The sequence below is a fragment of the Microchirus variegatus genome (genome assembly GCF_963457635.1).
Source record: "Microchirus variegatus genome assembly, chromosome: 5".
Taxonomy (NCBI): domain Eukaryota; kingdom Metazoa; phylum Chordata; class Actinopteri; order Pleuronectiformes; family Soleidae; genus Microchirus; species Microchirus variegatus.
Window position 1 is genome coordinate 22,503,461 of NC_139806.1, and position 17,678 is coordinate 22,521,138.

Genomic DNA, 17,678 nt, shown 5'->3' on the forward strand with positions numbered 1-17,678 from the left:
TACGACACAGCCAACGCTGTTCACTCCATGCTGATTTTCTAAATTCAATGTCGGGGGTTAAACTCCTGATGAGCGGATGAAGAAACACATTTTGCTTTTATTCACATTCAGAGGGCTCGTGAGCAAAGGGAAAAGAAGTAAAAAGAGAAAATGGCAAAGTTCGTATTACGGAAAGCTGAACCCAAGGACGTGGCCGACATCCTGCGACTTATAAAGGTAAGACCATTTAAATAACAAACAGACATGTTGGTGTCTTTAATCTTTAACCCTTTAAGGTACACACCAAGAAAAAAGCTAAAGTATTTATTTTTTATTTTATTTACCTATGATAACAATAACGTGAAATTAGACCCTACAGAATTTCAGATACAGGCCTCTACCAAACGGTTGAGATGTCTGCTTGATGCATTTTTCAATGAGATATAGTGACTTAAAAGTGTGGTCAACCAAATGGTTGAGTAGTACCTTAAAGGGTTAATAGAAAAAAATAATAATAATGATAATTTCTTTCTTTGTTTTTTAGGAACTTGCTAAATTTGAAGAAATGGAGGAGCAGGTCATATTGACAGAGAAAGGTGGTTAAGTCTACATTAGGCTGAGCTATAAACCCCTAGTTTAGTTAGTGTAATAAATGCCTTCACACATTCATGCATTTTTCAAACTCCAGTTTCCTTCTTGCAGATCTACTTGATGACGGCTTTGGAGATCATCCATTCTACCACTGCTTGGTTGCTGAGGTCCCAAAGGAGCAAAGCTCAGATGGTAAATAAACAGTATGTCTAAAAACAAATAATTAAACAACATAATTTATTTTGCATTCAAATTTCAACTGATGGTGCTTTCTTCTAGGGTACACTGTGATTGCCTTTGCCATGTACTACTTTACATATGACCCTTGGATTGGAAAACTTCTGTACCTCGAGGACTTTTACGTCATGCAAGAGTTCCGTGGTAAAGTTGTTAATGTGTCCTGTTACGACGGTGTTAATGTTAATAAGTTACAGATTTAAGGTTTCGCAACATTGAGGGACATTTTTACACACATACCTTTGACGTAACTGTGTTGATTGTACTCTTACACCAGGTTTTGGGATTGGGTCAAAAATCCTGCAGGTTCTCAGTGAGGTACGTTAATTTCCGCTGTGGAGTTAAAGCTTCTTTGATAATAGATTTGACTCAATGTCAGCTGTATTCAGTGCTTCATTTGTGTTTGAGTGTGTTCTTTTTTTTGTTGTTTCTCTTTTTAGATAGCAGTGAAGACACGGTGTAGCAGCATGCACTTCATCGTTGCAGAAAACAACACAAAGTCCATTGAGTTCTACAAACGAAGAGGAGCAACCGATCTCTCTTTCGAGGAAGGCTGGCGTCTTTTTTCAATCGAAAAGGTGGAGCTGTTGAAAATGACTGGCAAATAGAGTTCACTGAGGATTTTATACTGACTTGATGACCATGGCTATAATACTGTTTAGTCAGTCATGCGTGCAACTGAGGAAAATGATACACCAAACTTCGATAATTAGGCTGCTATACTGCCGCATTTGAATTATTATTTGAAAAATCCTGTAAATAATGCCACACTGATTGGAGAAAAAGGTAATTACTCACACAGCCCCTCCATTTAATCGTGTGACCCTTTCTAGGGCCATGAGTGCCAGGCAGTGTTGGAGAGAAATATATGTAAGGAATGACATGTTTTGGATTTATAATATAGTAAACGGTAATACAGTTACAGTTGTTAAGCAGGATACATTTTACATTACATCAATCAATAGATTACATTAAGAGGTTACTTTTACAGTCTGCATTATTCTTACATTTAAACTTTGTTGTGGTTCCTCCAGTAAGCCGACTTTGCCAAATTGTCAGCTGACTATAGAGGATTCTGTTTGCATTGTCTGCATATTTCCTAGTTTTGTAAGGTGTACCAATGAATAAAGAAGAGTGTATGAACATACATGATGTAGACTATTTGTTTTGTCCAATAACACACTGTATGGGGTTTTTAAAACTATACATTTTGGAAGCAACAGCGTTTGTGATGACATACCATCCTTGCTTTGAGCTGTCATTGATGTTAAAGGGGGCAATACACAGTCTTTAGAACTGGGGTGTGTTTTAGTGATGGAGTCGGCAGTTCATTTGAGTGTACTGAATCACTTGTGTGTCAGTTCGTCTCTCAGCGTCAGTTCACCTCCTCTGTGTGTCAGTTCGTCTCTCAGCATCAGTTCAACTCCTCTGTGTGTCAGTTCATCTCTCAGCGTCAGTACACCAGTTCTCTGTGTGTGAGTTCGTCTCTCAGCGTCAGTTCACCAGTTCTCTGTCTCTCAGTTCGTTCGTACGCGCGGATCATGAGTGAGTCAGTGTACTGACCCTGTACGAATCACAGCAGCACGGCCGGGCAGACACAGTTCACAGTCAATCCCTCTCCCTCCCCGCTCGGCGCACGTTGGCTGGCGTAGTTTGCCGAAGATTCACGAGTGAGTGACGGCGACGGCGTCGGCGAACGATTTCACGAGTGATTCACAGGACCCGGCAGTTCCACTCCCGGCCGCCACGCTCGCTGCTGAGCTCAATTGAACTAAAAATGGAACGAATCAGTTCATGAAGTGATCCCAGTCAGTTCGTTCATTCAAATGATTCGTACTTTCGAACGAATCACTCCTGACCGACACAACACTAGTGTGTTTTCATTTTGCATCATGCATATGCTTATATTGTTAACGTGTTTAATCGTTCCATATCGAAACACTTATTTTGAAATTACGTGAAATATACATATTATTATTTTTCTTAACAAGTTGGACCTTTTTTCCCCACTTGACAGGCCCCCCACTGTCCAAAGCAGACAAGTGGCCCCAGACCCCTGTTTTAAACTGTCTGTTTTACTGAGGGAAACCCCATATTAGCCTAACTCTACTTAAAATTGTCTTTATTTAACTTTACACCATACGGCATTGAACGACTTGAAGTCCATGAACACCACTGCCTAAAGTCAAAAGCTAAATCAGATTGAAAAGATCATGGAGAAAGGTTTAGGGTGCTATGGTTCGTCAATGGAAAACAGAGGCCGTTTGTTTGAATGTTGGGCGCTCTGTGGAGTTTAGGCCATCTTTTAATCACATTTCATTGACCACTGCTGTTTGTGGGGTTACTTCAGCAGGTATTCAGCCCAACATTACCTACTACCAACCTCAGGACATTAACCGTGTAACTACATTTCTAACACCGCGGCGCTCGTGTTGATGTGACCCGGTGTGAACGGTGCTCTTCAGAACACGGCCTGTTGGTTCCTGTCGGTGTGATTTCCACCGCAGCTCTTCCGCATTTTCCTGCCGCTCTCGGGCTGTGACGTGTTGTGCTGACGGCGGCCTCGGAGCTGGAGGAGCGGGGGGCTGTAGCATGACAAGATCTGGCTCCAGACGTCTCTGCTTCGCTTTCATCGGAGCTCCAGAAACAACCCCTAACCCCTCCTTCTCTGCTCCTCTCAGGCCCGCCCAAATAACACAAAATTCCCGACTGAATCCAGCCCGAGTCTGGGGGAACCAGGCGGCCTGGGAAGCCGAGACGCAGACAGAGGCCATCCCTGCAGCGCAAATCTGGTACGCGGGGCACTTTACTTCCTGGGCGCCCGTCTGCACAGTTACGCTTGCATTTTGTGCGCGTCCGTGTCTCTTTGTTTTTATGTGCATGTGGGATTAAAATGTATTTCTCTATTCTTACCGAGAGGCCGCAATGGGATGGGCCTTTTCTTCTCAGGCCCGGGCCTCTGTTGGGGCCGTAATTGGCTATTGGGGCCTGTCCGGTGAGCTAGCCAGCCTTAGTCAAATTAAATACATTTTATATTCGCCTGTCGCTGTTTGGTGGTGTCGTTTATTTTATTTTGTTACACACAGAGAGCGATATATCTTTAACTGGGGCGCAGTTTATATTTTTCCCGCCGAGGAGCGTTTTCAGTCAGCGTCAAAATGAGCATTCAAGCTAACAAAATGGCGGATGCTAGGGGGAAATTGGCAGTTGAAAAGGAGTGCGAGTTTTACCCCCTTTCCCGCAGACCTCACTTGCATATACCCTACTCAACATTCATGTCCAGGTTTATCTTCATACATTAATGTGAATGATGCAACAACATTCTCCTGGATACGTAAGTAGGACTTTGAGTTGCGTGCAATCGGCGCTAACGCTTCTCCAGTGGTCATTTGTAGACACTGCTGCTAATTATCGCGTCGAGCTCGTACTATGTGTGTTGTATGAATGACATGCGGGTCTACTCCGATCACCCGGGTAGCTTCTAATGTAATATATGCACCATTTTAGCACATGAATGCACTGTATTTTGGAACCGCATCTTCACACACCGTTATCATCTTTTATCAAGGTGGGGGATGGTACATTCAGTTAAAATTAAATGGCACCCCGGCTGCATCATCATCACCACTGTTTACATCTCAACCCCCTTTTATGAGACTTGTTTTTTGTTCAGTCGTACGTGATCTCTCACCTTTGTATTCAGGACGAAAGCAGTGTTTTTGGTAACTGTTGTAGTAATGCCACTTAGAGCCCAAATGTAACGTTCTGTTCTTTGCTGCAAGCTGAAGCTAACATTTTATAGAAAAAGCTATGTTTGTGCTACAAGTAGGTCTGCAACGGTTTAATCACTAAATCAATTGCTTTTAAGTTTGATTGATTAATCAGGTTGTAGTTGAAAAGTTTTAGATATTATTTTTCAACAAATACATATTGAACTAAATATATCTGGTTTGTGGATATTTGAGAACAGTGGTCAGATTTGTTTAATCTTCTGACAGTATATGCATCATACAACTCATGATAGATGAAATGAAAGTAATACTGTACTAAGTTGCAGCCCTAATTACAAATAGATTAGCGTCCTAATATATAGCTTGACCCTATCATCCTTGTTTAAAATAACAAATCAAATGAAGCTTCCTCATAGATCAACTTGTTAAATACAGCAACCTCAGCAAAACAAGTACAGTGGTATACAAAACAGCAGTGTTGTTTCTGGCTTCAAAATGTTCATAAAAATAAATCTTAAGAGGATATAACTATAGTTTGTGACCAAAAGGTATTTTATAGATGTTGACTGACTATATGGTACTGATTTTTAGTAATTAGTTGATTATTATTTAATTATTCACCAGATCATTGCTTATTTATGTACTTTTTTTGAGTTTAGATATGTATTGACATATTTAATATTTAGTTTATATATCTTATATATAAATTACTGTTGAATGGTTGTTTTTAATCAGATGGAAGCAAACAAACTGGCCACACATAATTGGTTCAAAAAATATGCTTCGAGTAACATCTTTAGAAATCGGGGCAGCTGATGGCTGAGGGTAGCAAAACCCACATCACTCGGCGTCTAATATGAAGTCTCTTGTGTTATCAAACTCATAAAATCAACACCTTCAAGGTTTACTGCTAAATTGTTGCTGGACATGGCAATTCATTTTTGTTAAGCTGATGTTGTGCAACAATAGTGCAGTTTCTATTTTACCCTGGTTGAATCTAGAAAAATAAATGAATCTGATTCTGTTTAAGTTAACTGATCTGTTCTTCTGTTTGAAGAATGGTTCATGTCCAGTCTACTGTGTAAGCTTTGTGTGTGCACTGCTTGTATGAATAAAATGTGTGATGATGCAGACTGATTTAAGATGGTAACAAGTTGACTACTATTGCACTTAATCACTTGCTGACATTGCTTGGTTATGTGTTGATTTATTGTTTAACCACTATTTGCATTTTTTGTCACCAAAACACCTACGATTTTATCATTTGCTTTCAGCTGGCCATTGACAAATGCAGTGCGAGGACAATGGATGAGGATGTAACCAGGCTTGCAATACATTCTGAAGAGCCGAAAATAATATTACACGGATCGGGTAATTAACCATATTTGCATAACTTTTAAAATAAAATGTTCAATAAAATGACTTGACTTTTGGGCTGCAACAAAACATTGACATAATTGTTGACAATGATTATCAAAATTAGTTGACATGGAATTTTATTGTCTAAGCACCACCAACCTACTTAATTAAAACACTGTGCCTCTGGCAAGTCATGTTGAATAACAGCAATGCTCGGCAGGAAGTTTTAGGGGAAGTAGGCCCATTTCTCTGGCTCATATCACAATTATTACATTATTATTGCATTTTGGAGTCAGTTACAATTAATTGGCAACCTGAAACACCCGCATGCACTGAATTGTCACTTTGGACTGTTGTCTGGTTAACATGATAATATCGTTTCTTCCAGATGAGGGTGGTGCTGGCGGGCAGGAGTTTGTTGTGGAGCTTCAAGAGACTGTGTTGGTGTCAGAAGGTGACGGGGAAGGCATGGCAGTTCACAGGTTTGCACCCGAGGAGCTAGTCATCCAGGATGCTGTTGAAGATGTGGTTTCTGAGTATGTGCACTGCGATGAAGATGAAGATGTTGCTGTAGAGACATGCGTGATGGCTCTGGATGGTGAGGAGGAAGGTGTTGCAATGGGAGATATCCCTGAAGATGGGCTGGACTCCGAGCAACAGGACGATGACCAAGATGGCTGTGGAGATTATCTAATGATATCCTGTAAGTTTTCTTTGCCAATTTTTTCAACACATCACCTTCACAGCCACAATTTTAAGGATTCCCATATACATTAATTCTTATGTAAATGATTGTAAAAAAGGATAAGGTGTATGTAAATGTAGTGAGTATACTCTCTTGTAAGAGGTTAAATGGAAGTCCTGACCTTTTTCAGTGGGTATACGGCATATACCTGCATATCACGTACACTAGACCACAGCCATATACCTATTTCTCTTCATTTTGAATTCCCATCTAGTGTGCTTGTTCGTTGATGTTCTCATTACTGCTGCACCCATTGGCAGCAGTATACGAGAATATCTGGATTAGATAAATCAGAGGCAGACTCGCCCTTACTGTCTTTGAATGGTTTTGGTGGTCTTCTGGAGTGTAGTTTTTGAAGTTGTGTCTGAGCAAGTGAGGATGGTGAACACAGGCTTTGCACATTCGACATGGAGAAAGATGAAGTTCAAAGGCATAGACGTACAAAATTGTCTGCATGTGTGATCATCACTCTAGAGCCCTGGTGCCTCATGTATAAACTTTGCGGACTGCAGCGCAAACTCTCGAGCTGCAGTGAGAATTTGTACAAAACCAAACAACCTCGCAAACTCCTGTAAGGTGGAGATGCTGCAATATTAAGATCTGAAACTTATCACAGTGTTTCAAAATAATATTATTGATGGGTCTACAGAGACAAACATGAATTATTCTGTGACAAACGATACTGATACACCACATATGTTTGAACATTTGTGGATAAGATCAGAGAGGACACAGAAGACACAACTGATCCCGTGCAAATGTGTGAGATAGAGAGAGAGACTTTTCTCTCAGTCTTTACTTTGAGCAAATGACTGAAATTGATTTTCCACAGATGAAACTTTTCTTTATCTAAATAGACACACAGCTGCTGACGTGAACACATGAACACACAATTTGAAAGTTCAGTAGAAGGTCATCAGAAGAGACAGGTGATGCAGGTGCGCGCTCGTCAGCTGCTGAAGACACCGGCACACCTGAGACATCGGCACACTAGCATCTTCTTCCTCCCCAGCTTCCACAACACAATCAGTGACAGTAATCTGTAACTACAGTGTAAACAAACACACACTCGCGCTTTCCAGAACTAGTTACATTTCACTGAAAATAAACCAGCGAAACACGCTAAATGCAATCTCTGTGAAGCACAGCTCTCATTCCATGGTAGCACTATGGCGATGCACGAACACCGTAAAAGCCGCAACCCCGGAGCCGCTGTGTCAGTCGGAAAATCATGGAATAAGCTTGCTTAGCGAACGCGAGTTGTGTAATACATACTTTACGGCAGTAATCTGTGAATTACAGGCGAAGCTGCTTTGAGACACTTAATTTCAGCCCCTGTCGATACTACCGTTTATAATGAATTGTGATTTCACGTTTGGGATGTATAAAGAAAAAGTGGACAGGACTCTGCGTACACATGGTTTTATAAATCTGAGAATTTCTTTGCGTATGTACTTTTAAAATTTTGTGAGTACGCCATCTTTCAGTATGAAAGCTTTTATACATGAGGACCCTGTAGATATTCAGCATTCTAAACCATCCTGACAGTGTTTTTGGTACCTTGATGATTCAGTGGATGAATTGTTTTTGCAATATCGGGTTGATGTCAAGGATCTAAGGGCAAGTAACTAAAAATGGGGAAGTTACCACAGACACAGAACATTACAACACGTGAACAAGAAACATATTTATTGGCAAGAACAATATAACTCGGGATGCACTGAAATGAAAATTCTGAAAATCAGAAAACACTCGGCTGAAAACCGAAATAAATTATTATGCCAATTCTGTTGCTGGTAACTGGTATTTGTCTAGTGCTTCGTGAGGTCAATGGTACATTTTAACCCAAAATGCAACTTAAGTGAATAGAACTGAAATGGTGACAGAATTGTCCAGCTTTTAAAGGCAGACCCCACACACTAAATGAAATATGATGTGTCTCCCTTGCTAGTGGATGAAGCTGGTAAAATGGTGTCTGAAGATGGAACAGAAGTAACAGTGGAGGGAGCAGTGGAGGACCAGGAAGTGGAGAAGGATGAGGATGGACAGGAGGTGATAAAGGTGTACATCTTCAAAGCTGACTCTGGGGAAGATGACATGGGTATGTAGCACTGAACCTGTCAGCTTTGGGTCAACCCAATATTAACAAATGATTAAAACTATTATTTTTATCTTGCAAAACAGAAGTTATGTCCAAATTTTTATCAAATAATAATAATTTCTGGACATGTCTTTAATTTTGCAGGAGAATCAGTTGACATAAGTGATGGAGACACTGAGAGTGTGCCGCTAACAGGGTCTTCAGGCCATGCCCTCCGTGAGAAGATGGTTTACATGTCTGTCGGGGATTCTCATCACAATCAAGGGAACCATGGTGAGTTGTTGACATCCAACCAGCGAGGATGATTGTCATAAAACTGAACGTCACCAGTTGTTTGGTTTTGTACATGTTGGGCTCATCTACAGGTGGGTCCAAGGTGACTGATGAGGTATATATGGAAGTGGTGTTAGAAGGTGAAGAGCCAGTAACTCACGACCGCTCGTTTGACAGCGTGTCTCTAAGCAAGGACTTCATGCCTGTGGCCTGGGCAGCTGCTTATGGTCAGCACCCCCTGTCTATTAAATTGCTTTTGAAAACCACACTGGAAGCCTGTACATCCACCACTTCTCTGAGTGTCTTGGGTTTAAGCTTTACAGGTGTAGGTTGTCTTCATGATTTTGTTTTTAAATGGTGTTGTCACTCTTCCAGGCGCAGAGGATAGTGAAAGTTGTGAAACCCGCAATGGTGCAGCCAGTGCACTGTTGCACATCGATGAATCGGAGGGAGTTGAAGAAATCAATAGACAACGCAACAAGAGCAAGAGACGTTCAGAGCCTCGACAAGTCCAGACAGGTAAGGGCGATACTTACAATTCAGAACTTCCTCAGGCCAAATGTTTCATGTTGATGATGAATGCTAATTCTCTGTCCAAGCTTTTTTCTTTTCTCTTTTTCTCAATAGCAGAAAGTAGGAAAGTGTCTTTAATATTTTTCACTATTAAAGTTATTATTGATGAACTTTTCTCTAGTTGGATCTAGTATTGAACTGCCTATGAACACCATAATAATCAAAGAGGTAATGTAAAGTTATCTGGACAACCTTTTTTGTTTTTTAATTTCTCTCTCCTTGTCTTTATTCTCTCCAGCAATCATCATTGGTCCATATGGTCAGCCTTTGACAGTCTACCCTTGCATGCTTTGTGGTAAAAAGTTCAAGTCACGAGGTTTCCTGAAACGCCACACAAAGAACCATCACCAGGATGTTCTGACTCGGAAAAAGTACCAATGCACAGACTGCGAATTCACCACGAACAAGAAAGCCAGCCTTCACAATCACATGGAGGTACATGCTCTGAGCAGCAAGGCTGCTTTTGAGTGTGAAATGTGTGGCAAAGAGTTCCACCAGCAGGCGGCACTGTTCTCCCACAGACTGCAGCACCACCACCGAGAGCCCAAAAGCCAGCCACCTCCACCGCCCACTAAGATGCATAAATGCAAGTTCTGTGACTATGAAACTGCTGAACAGGGCCTACTCAATCGGCACTTGTTGGCTGTTCACAGTAAAAGTTTTCCCCACATCTGTGTGGAATGTGGAAAAGGCTTTCGACACCCTTCGGAGTTGAAGAAACACATGCGCACGCATACGGGCGAGAAGCCGTACTCCTGCCTTTATTGTGATTACAAGTCGGCCGATTCGTCTAATCTCAAGACACACATCAAGACTAAGCATAGCAAAGAAATGCCTTACAAATGTGAGCGCTGTTTCCAGACCTTTGCCGAGGAGGAGGAATTAATGCAGCATGGACTAACGCATGAAGAGAATAAGACCCACCATTGTGCCCACTGTGATCACAAAAGTTCCAACTCCAGTGACCTGAAGCGCCATATCATATCTGTTCATACCAAGGACTATCCACACAAATGTGCTGTTTGTGGTAAAGGCTTCCACCGACCTTCTGAACTGAAGAAGCACTCAGTAGCGCACCGCACCAAGAAACTCCACCAGTGCCGGCATTGCAACTTTAAAATTGCAGACCCTTTTGTTCTCAGTCGCCATATCTTGTCGGTCCACACAAAGGAGCAACAGTCTTCTCCTGAAAAGAGTGAGGGTAAGAGGACAGAGACACACACTCCTCCTGTGGCACCTAAAAAGTCTACACCTAGCAGTTCCAGTGGTGCTGGCACTCCTGCTAGAGTGAGTGCAGCTAGCCTAGCCAGCAGTGTGACTGTAGTTATTGGCAAAGGACAAAAGGAAAGAAGAATTTACCAGTGCCAGTACTGTGACTACAGCACTGGGGATGCTTCGGGTTTCAAGCGACATGTCATTTCCATCCACACAAAAGACTATCCACATCGCTGTGAGATCTGTTCAAAGGGTTTCCGAAGACCATCGGAGAAGAACCAGCATATATTGCGCCACCACAAGGACGTAGTGCAGGCAGAGTGACTCTATACCGAGCCAAATACTGTGCCACAACAAAGAACAATGTTGAAGCAACATCACATCCCAATCACTGCACCCTCAGCACAACACTCACACTGAAATCATGTAGTTTGTGTATGTGTTTGTGCTGCTTTTAGTCCGCTCCGTTGTTTTGCTCCATTATGATCCTCAGCCTAATATTGGTTCAGACTTGTATAACGATGTACATAACATTAATGCTCTGACAGTGGTAAAAACAGACCCCCTCCTTGTAGACTTGCACTTTTAACTGCATGTCCCTTGCTGGTGACAGTGTGCATGGCAGATTGTGCAGATGTCCATTTGTAAATACACATTTTGATTTTTGCAGGCAGCAGTCAGGTCTCGGTCACAATGATCCTAATTTTTTGTCTCAAAACAGAAGTGTAGTTTGCAAAATGTTTGCGTCTTTTTGTTAAAATGTACTGAACACAGCAGTAAGGATTAGCAACCTGTCCCCAGTAGCACTTGCCATCTTGGTAAAGACCAATTATAAATGCAGTAATCAAGTCCATGTATGGTAATGTGTGCAAATGTGTGTGAGAGAGTGAGTGAGTGAGAGTGACTGACTGACTGACAAAAAAGCATTTGTTGTGCTTCCCGGTGCTCCAGCCTCACCAATCTGTAAGACGATGTTGTTTTGTTTTTGTTGTGAAGACAAAAACACAAGGCCAGCAGTGTAAAGCACCCAGAAAAAAAGAAATGGCCATTTTTATTTTTGTCAACAGGGGTCTGCGATCACTGAACTGACTCAAAATACAGACTGAAGTAGTAAATCGTAAATTAACTGATGCACCTGTAATGCGATATGATCACTACGCAATCACTGGACTGTCACATTCTTGTTTGATATTTCAGTTACAAAGCCAGTCGTACTATAAGTTATTCCAAACAAATGCCCAAAGCAGCTGAGATGAAGTAACAACTGTAATTTTGTTTGTTCGAGAAAGCAGTGATGGAAAATGTTAGTTTTTAACATTACTTATGACAAGCTATTTGTTTGGCTGAGTTTCTCCTATGAACAAAGTTTTTAGAAACGACCTCTGTTGGATAATAAAGCAGCAGTATGTTACCAATATTGGACTGAGTTGAATTCACATCAGTGTTGCTGGCCTTAACAGGAATCACGCAGTATATCTGGTGCCTGTGTTATTAAAAACTATAATCTGAACTGTTAATTTTGCCAATGCAGATGTACTTTTGCCTGAAGAAAAAAGAAAAACATATCTTTAGGTGCAACTTCAGAAGACGGGTGCAGTTGGTCCACTTGTACTATGGCTTTTTACATTTTTGTTATCACCTGTGATCATTTCTGTTTTTATATTTATTTCATTTACAAGTTGTTGTATAGTTAAGTGTAACTAGACTTCTATGGGACGTAAATTATTGTTTTGTATACAGATCTGTACAAAACGTGTAGATGTAAACACTTGATAAAACCGAACTCTGAACTGTGTTGTTATGGATGTACTTCAACGTATTTGTTAAAAAAAGGTAATAAAAGTAAAGTATTTTAGTTTTTGGCCTTTTACTTGTTTCCATACACTCAAAAATGTTTTTCCGTTTCTTGAATGTTTGGATTTTTGTCTGCACAATGTATGTGTAGTGTTTATTGCTTTCAATTACAAGCAAATGTTAGAAATATGCTGTGTTAACATCCATGTTAACTGCAGAAAAGAGCTTTTCACCATTTCACGAGCAGAATAGTGTTACATTTTTGGAAATAACATGTATGTTGGATCATTTTTCTAAAGACCTAAGTGCCACAGAGAAACATAACACTACAAGTCTGTCTTGTTGGGGTTCATTATACAATGTAGAGCTACGGTTCTCAAACTGTGGTACGTGAGATTCCTCTGGTGGTACTTGGAGGAAAATCTGAAAGACCGTTCCACTGATGTAGGGCATGGAGTGTGTCCCCTGATGTAAGCTTTGAAATGAATCAAAATCAGTTTTAAGACCACAAACCCCTTAAAATCACGGGATTTCTGTAAAGACTTTGTCATACACAATTCCAACCACTATGGGGACCTACTTTTTAAAGATGGCAATTTTTCATGACCCTTATCACTTCATCTACCATGACAAGCTAATTTGAGCATGAGGCAGAGACTAAATTTACAGCCATTTATGTCAAATATAATCATTTCCAAGAGATGTTAAATTAATGAAAACTTAACTTGATGCAAAACTATACACATACATTCTGACCAGAGAGACCTAGTTTTTGGGAATTACTGATATAAAGGAAAAGTGTCATGGGACGTGGCTTCACATCATGTTTACTCATTGCAAGCTTAAAATGACATTTTACAGAGCAGTGTTAGTCAACCAAAAAAATTGTATTGTCTCAAAAGTTGATCTCTATAAGCGTTTAATATTCACAACAAAGTTAAATGTCTTCAGGTGTCATCGCTGATGTCGGATGGCAGGAACCTATGCAGCTGGACATTCCGCTAATAAGAAGAAAGTAAGTTAGTGTATAACATCACTGTTAACCACCAGTTATTTTGCATTTAACTCTCCACTCTCAAAAACGGTACCATTTTTTGGCAGAAAAGCAATATTTTCCAGCAGGACGCCAGTGTCCAAGGAAAACTGCTTGAACTTCTCCAGTAGCTCAGTGCTGAGGTCCACTCCACGTCCTGTTAAAGCCACACCATGTTCATTTCAGCACACAGAGTTTGTAAAGCTGTTTAAAATCATTTAAAATGCTTGGATTTGTTTTCAGGGTTTGAAAAGTGTTAAGTTTTGTGATACAAAATGTTAAAACTGTTTGGAGGAATTTGTCCCTCTTTCTACCTAATACACAACGTTTTTTAAAATACATTTGAAGATGTAGAAACTAAAATGAAAATCACCTGAATGTTTCTTGGTTTGTTAATCGAATTACAGACACGTGAAATATTCTGAACTTTAACCATTTAAGGTACGCACCAAGAAAAAAGCAAAGGAAAAATTATTTATTCACATTTTTTATAATTGTATTATTTAATTTTGTTTACTTATGATAACAATAATGACAATAATAATAATAATAAAAATATATATATGTATATATATATATGTGTATATATATATGTGTATATATATATATATATATGTGTGTATATATATATGTGTATATATATATGTGTATATTTATATATGTGTATATATATATATGTGTATATATATATATGTATATATATACATATGTATATATGTATATATATATACACATTGTTTTAAATTAGACCCTACAGTATTTCAGATACAGGCCTCTACCAAACGGTTGAGACGTCTGTTCATAATAAACCTGGTTTGCATAATTCAATTCAAGTACAACATTCACAAGTCACATTAAGTGTTAGTGAGTTCAGCTTGATGCATTTTTCAATGAGATATAGTGACTTAAAGTGTGCTCGACCAAATGGTTGAGTAGTACCTTAAAGGGTTAATGGCCTGAAAGCTTTAAAAATCGACATTGAAAGTAGAATTTGACATTAAAATAGGTGTATTAACCCTGATTAAATTGTAATTTATTGATCAGGGAGATTGTCGCATCAAGAAAAATATGACTTTACCATATAGTTTGTTGACAACGGTGGTATCGCCCCCCTCCGTCTTGATGGTGTGAATCAGAGCGTACTCGTCGTACTTTACCTCAACCATGCGCATGTCATTCTCACTTTCTCGGTCTGTCAGAGGGACAGGAGACGTATATCAAGTGGAAGAACATTTAATATGGATTATATAATCCATGTCACTGAATCCCTGAAACTGTTTCACTTTTCATCTTCAAAAAAATCTACTATCTACTAAGTCCAGTTGCTACTGATTCAATGACTTTTGGATGACTATGAGGATCCACACAGCCATCCTTCCATGCTGTAGGAAGGAAGGAAGGAAGTTTGCACTTACTCTCGCTCTTGTATGTGAACCTTCCTGGAAGATCAGTCACCTTTGCCTGGCTGCTCATTCTCCAGCAAGAGCCACCAGAGCTGCAAAGGCATCATTCAAACAACATTAGCAGAGTCATCAATCATTTCCCCCCTTCTTTCTCTCCCTCCCTCCATACTCTACAGCACTAACGTGAGGCTGGTGTATGACATATCCAGGTCTCCATCTGCACTTGGGGTGAACATGGCTGTACCCATCTTCATGCTGCCTCTGCGGTTGGCAAACCATTGAGCATTAGTGGCAAATCCAATCAGGTACCACTTCCCTGCCATCTGTGGATAAACAGGCACAGCATAAATATTTGAACAATAACCTTCACTATGGCCTTCATTTTTAAACCCTATTCCTTTGCACAACTCATTGACCATCACTCCCATTTTGGACTGATAACCTGTTGCTTTTAGGATTATTTTAACATTTGATTGCTGTCTTTTAAACCCCCAAATGTTAATTTTAACAGACTTTTAAATTCCATTCACTTCTTTACTGCTCGTTTTAAAATGTACAATAAAACAGATAGGTGAGATGTTTGTGATGTGTCATGACTGTCAAACGACCTGACTCTGCAAAATGTACTTTTTTAGATTTGATTAGATTAGATTAGATTAGATTAGATTAGAAAGCCAGTCCATACACCAATTCACAGCATACAGAAATACAATAAATGCATGTACCTACATATCAGTGTCAACAGAAGTAAAATAGGGAAAACTCTTTTGCTTTTGTTTTGACAGTATTATATAAAAAAACATTTTAAATGATGCTGCAGCAAGTATGGCAGTAATACCCAGTAACAATGTAGTAATAAAGAGATAATTACAACAGTATATAAAAATTATATATTAAAAAGTAATATCCAAATAATAGTTACTATTACTGCATTGTTATGTTTATAATAAATACACAAGATCAATTGAAGTAAACCAATCCATTATGTATTACTTATTATAGTTTATTTGATCCTTGTCATTAAACGACTTGTAGCGCTTGATCTATCACTGACAGGCTGCAAAAATCCCCCTATGTCAGATGCACCAGCTGCAGCTTTGAGAAAAGAATACATGGATTTCATACAGACACAATAAAACTATACCTGAGGTTTAAATCACGTCAGATCGTGTCTTACCCCCTGAGAATTGAAGGCTGCCTGTGGCATGACTTCAGAAGTGACCACCATGGAGCAGAGCACGGCTCCCAGCACTTTCAGCAGCAAAGTCATAGTCGCTGAAGAACAGAGTCGGCTGCAGGAGTGATGATGGAGGAGAGAGAGAAAGAAGATCTGGAGCCTTGTGCCTGTCAACCCTTTATATAGTGGAGCATGGAATTACCTGCTCCCTCCCAGCCACCAGACACACACACACACACACACACACACTGACTTCCTTTCATTTGGACACATTAACCCTATCTGAACTGAACCACCCAAATTAAGTCTTAGCCCTAAAACTTAACCAGTTCCTCAGAAATAAGGTTCTGTCTCATGGTTTCCATGACAACCAATGGTCCAACACACACACACACACGCACACGCACACGCACACGCACACACACACACACACACACACAATACAAAGCCTAACCTGCAAAAAGGCTCTTTAAAATGTATGAGGTCCACCCAGAATGTCCTCACAAAGATAGAGTTGAAAAATGTGTCCTCACAATCTCTGACGGACACACACACACTGGAGCTGGGATGGGTTCAAACACGTAAAGCTTCAGACGAACACACACACACACACACACACACACACACACACACACACACACACACACACACACACACACACACACACACACACACACACACACACACACACACACACACACACACACACACACACACACATTCTTGTACTTGCTGCATACTGAGGACCAGCATTTCCACTTTATAAATCAACACAATTACAAATATCTACTTCATGAATGACATCTATAAAGAACTACTGGTTGCAGCACCATAAAATGTCTGCAGGTGGAGCCCACTATACTATGTCGTCCAAAATTTGAAAAAAAATTTGACCCAAATTTTTTTGTCCAAAATATGACTTAAACGTCATGTCGTCCAAAATTTGAAAAAAAAAATTGACCCAAAATGTTTGGTCCAAAATTTGACAAAAATGTCATACTATACTGTCGTCCAAAATTAGAAAAAAAAAATGGACCCAAAATGTTTGGTCCAAAATATGACAAAAATGTCAAACTATACTATGTCGTCCAAAATTTGAAGAAAAAAATTTGACCCAAAATTTTTTGTCCAAAATTTCACAAAAACGTCATACTATACTATGTCGTCCAAAATTAGAAAAAAAATGTCACCCAAAATTTTTGTCCAAAATTTGACAAAAACATCATGCTATACTATGTCGTCCAAAATTAGAAAAAAAAATTGACCCTAAATTTTTTGTCCAAAATTTGACAAAAATGTCATACTATACTGTCGTCCAAAATTAGAAAAAAAAAATGGACCCAAAATGTTTGGTCCAAAATTTGACAAAAATGTCAAACTATACTATGTCGTCCAAAGTTTGAAGAAAAAAATTTCACCCAAAATTTTTTGTCCAAAATTTCACAAAAACGTCATACTATACTATGT

General features: G+C 39.7%; 3 protein-coding genes across 5 annotated transcripts; 2 read left to right on the forward strand and 1 right to left on the reverse strand.

Annotated features, from left to right (window-relative positions):
* Nucleotides 1-150: 150 nt before the first annotated feature.
* Nucleotides 151-1,415, forward strand: LOC310927934 (diamine acetyltransferase 1-like; the record flags this gene model as incomplete). Its single annotated transcript, XM_083890367.1, has 6 exons — nucleotides 151-216; nucleotides 524-575; nucleotides 682-762; nucleotides 850-951; nucleotides 1,085-1,125; nucleotides 1,248-1,415. The coding sequence occupies 6 exons, from the start codon at nucleotides 151-153 to the stop codon at nucleotides 1,413-1,415; spliced, it is 510 nt and encodes a 169-aa protein (XP_083746493.1).
* Nucleotides 1,416-3,552: 2,137 nt separating this feature from the next.
* Nucleotides 3,553-12,577, forward strand: LOC310928105 (zinc finger Y-chromosomal protein 1). 3 transcript variants are annotated; one of them, XM_083890589.1, is made up of 8 exons: nucleotides 3,553-3,599; nucleotides 5,813-5,909; nucleotides 6,286-6,600; nucleotides 8,594-8,743; nucleotides 8,888-9,016; nucleotides 9,109-9,243; nucleotides 9,392-9,535; nucleotides 9,828-12,577. In XM_083890589.1, the coding sequence occupies exons 2-8, from the start codon at nucleotides 5,843-5,845 to the stop codon at nucleotides 11,126-11,128; spliced, it is 2,241 nt and encodes a 746-aa protein (XP_083746715.1). In that variant the 5' UTR covers nucleotides 3,553-3,599; nucleotides 5,813-5,842; the 3' UTR covers nucleotides 11,129-12,577. The 3 variants fall into 3 exon arrangements, with proteins under 3 accessions (XP_083746715.1, XP_083746714.1, XP_083746716.1); XM_083890588.1 differs by lacking the exon at nucleotides 3,553-3,599 and adding an exon at nucleotides 4,009-4,141; XM_083890590.1 differs by lacking the exons at nucleotides 3,553-3,599; nucleotides 9,109-9,243 and adding an exon at nucleotides 4,009-4,141.
* A 1,071-nt stretch (nucleotides 12,578-13,648) lies between these two features.
* Nucleotides 13,649-16,304, reverse strand: LOC310927329 (lipocalin; the record flags this gene model as incomplete). The annotated part of the gene is made up of 5 exons (XM_083889623.1): nucleotides 13,649-13,788; nucleotides 14,710-14,823; nucleotides 15,047-15,126; nucleotides 15,218-15,357; nucleotides 16,212-16,304. 5 exons carry the CDS (start codon nucleotides 16,302-16,304, stop codon nucleotides 13,649-13,651), a joined length of 567 nt encoding a protein of 188 aa, XP_083745749.1.
* Nucleotides 16,305-17,678: the final 1,374 nt, after the last annotated feature.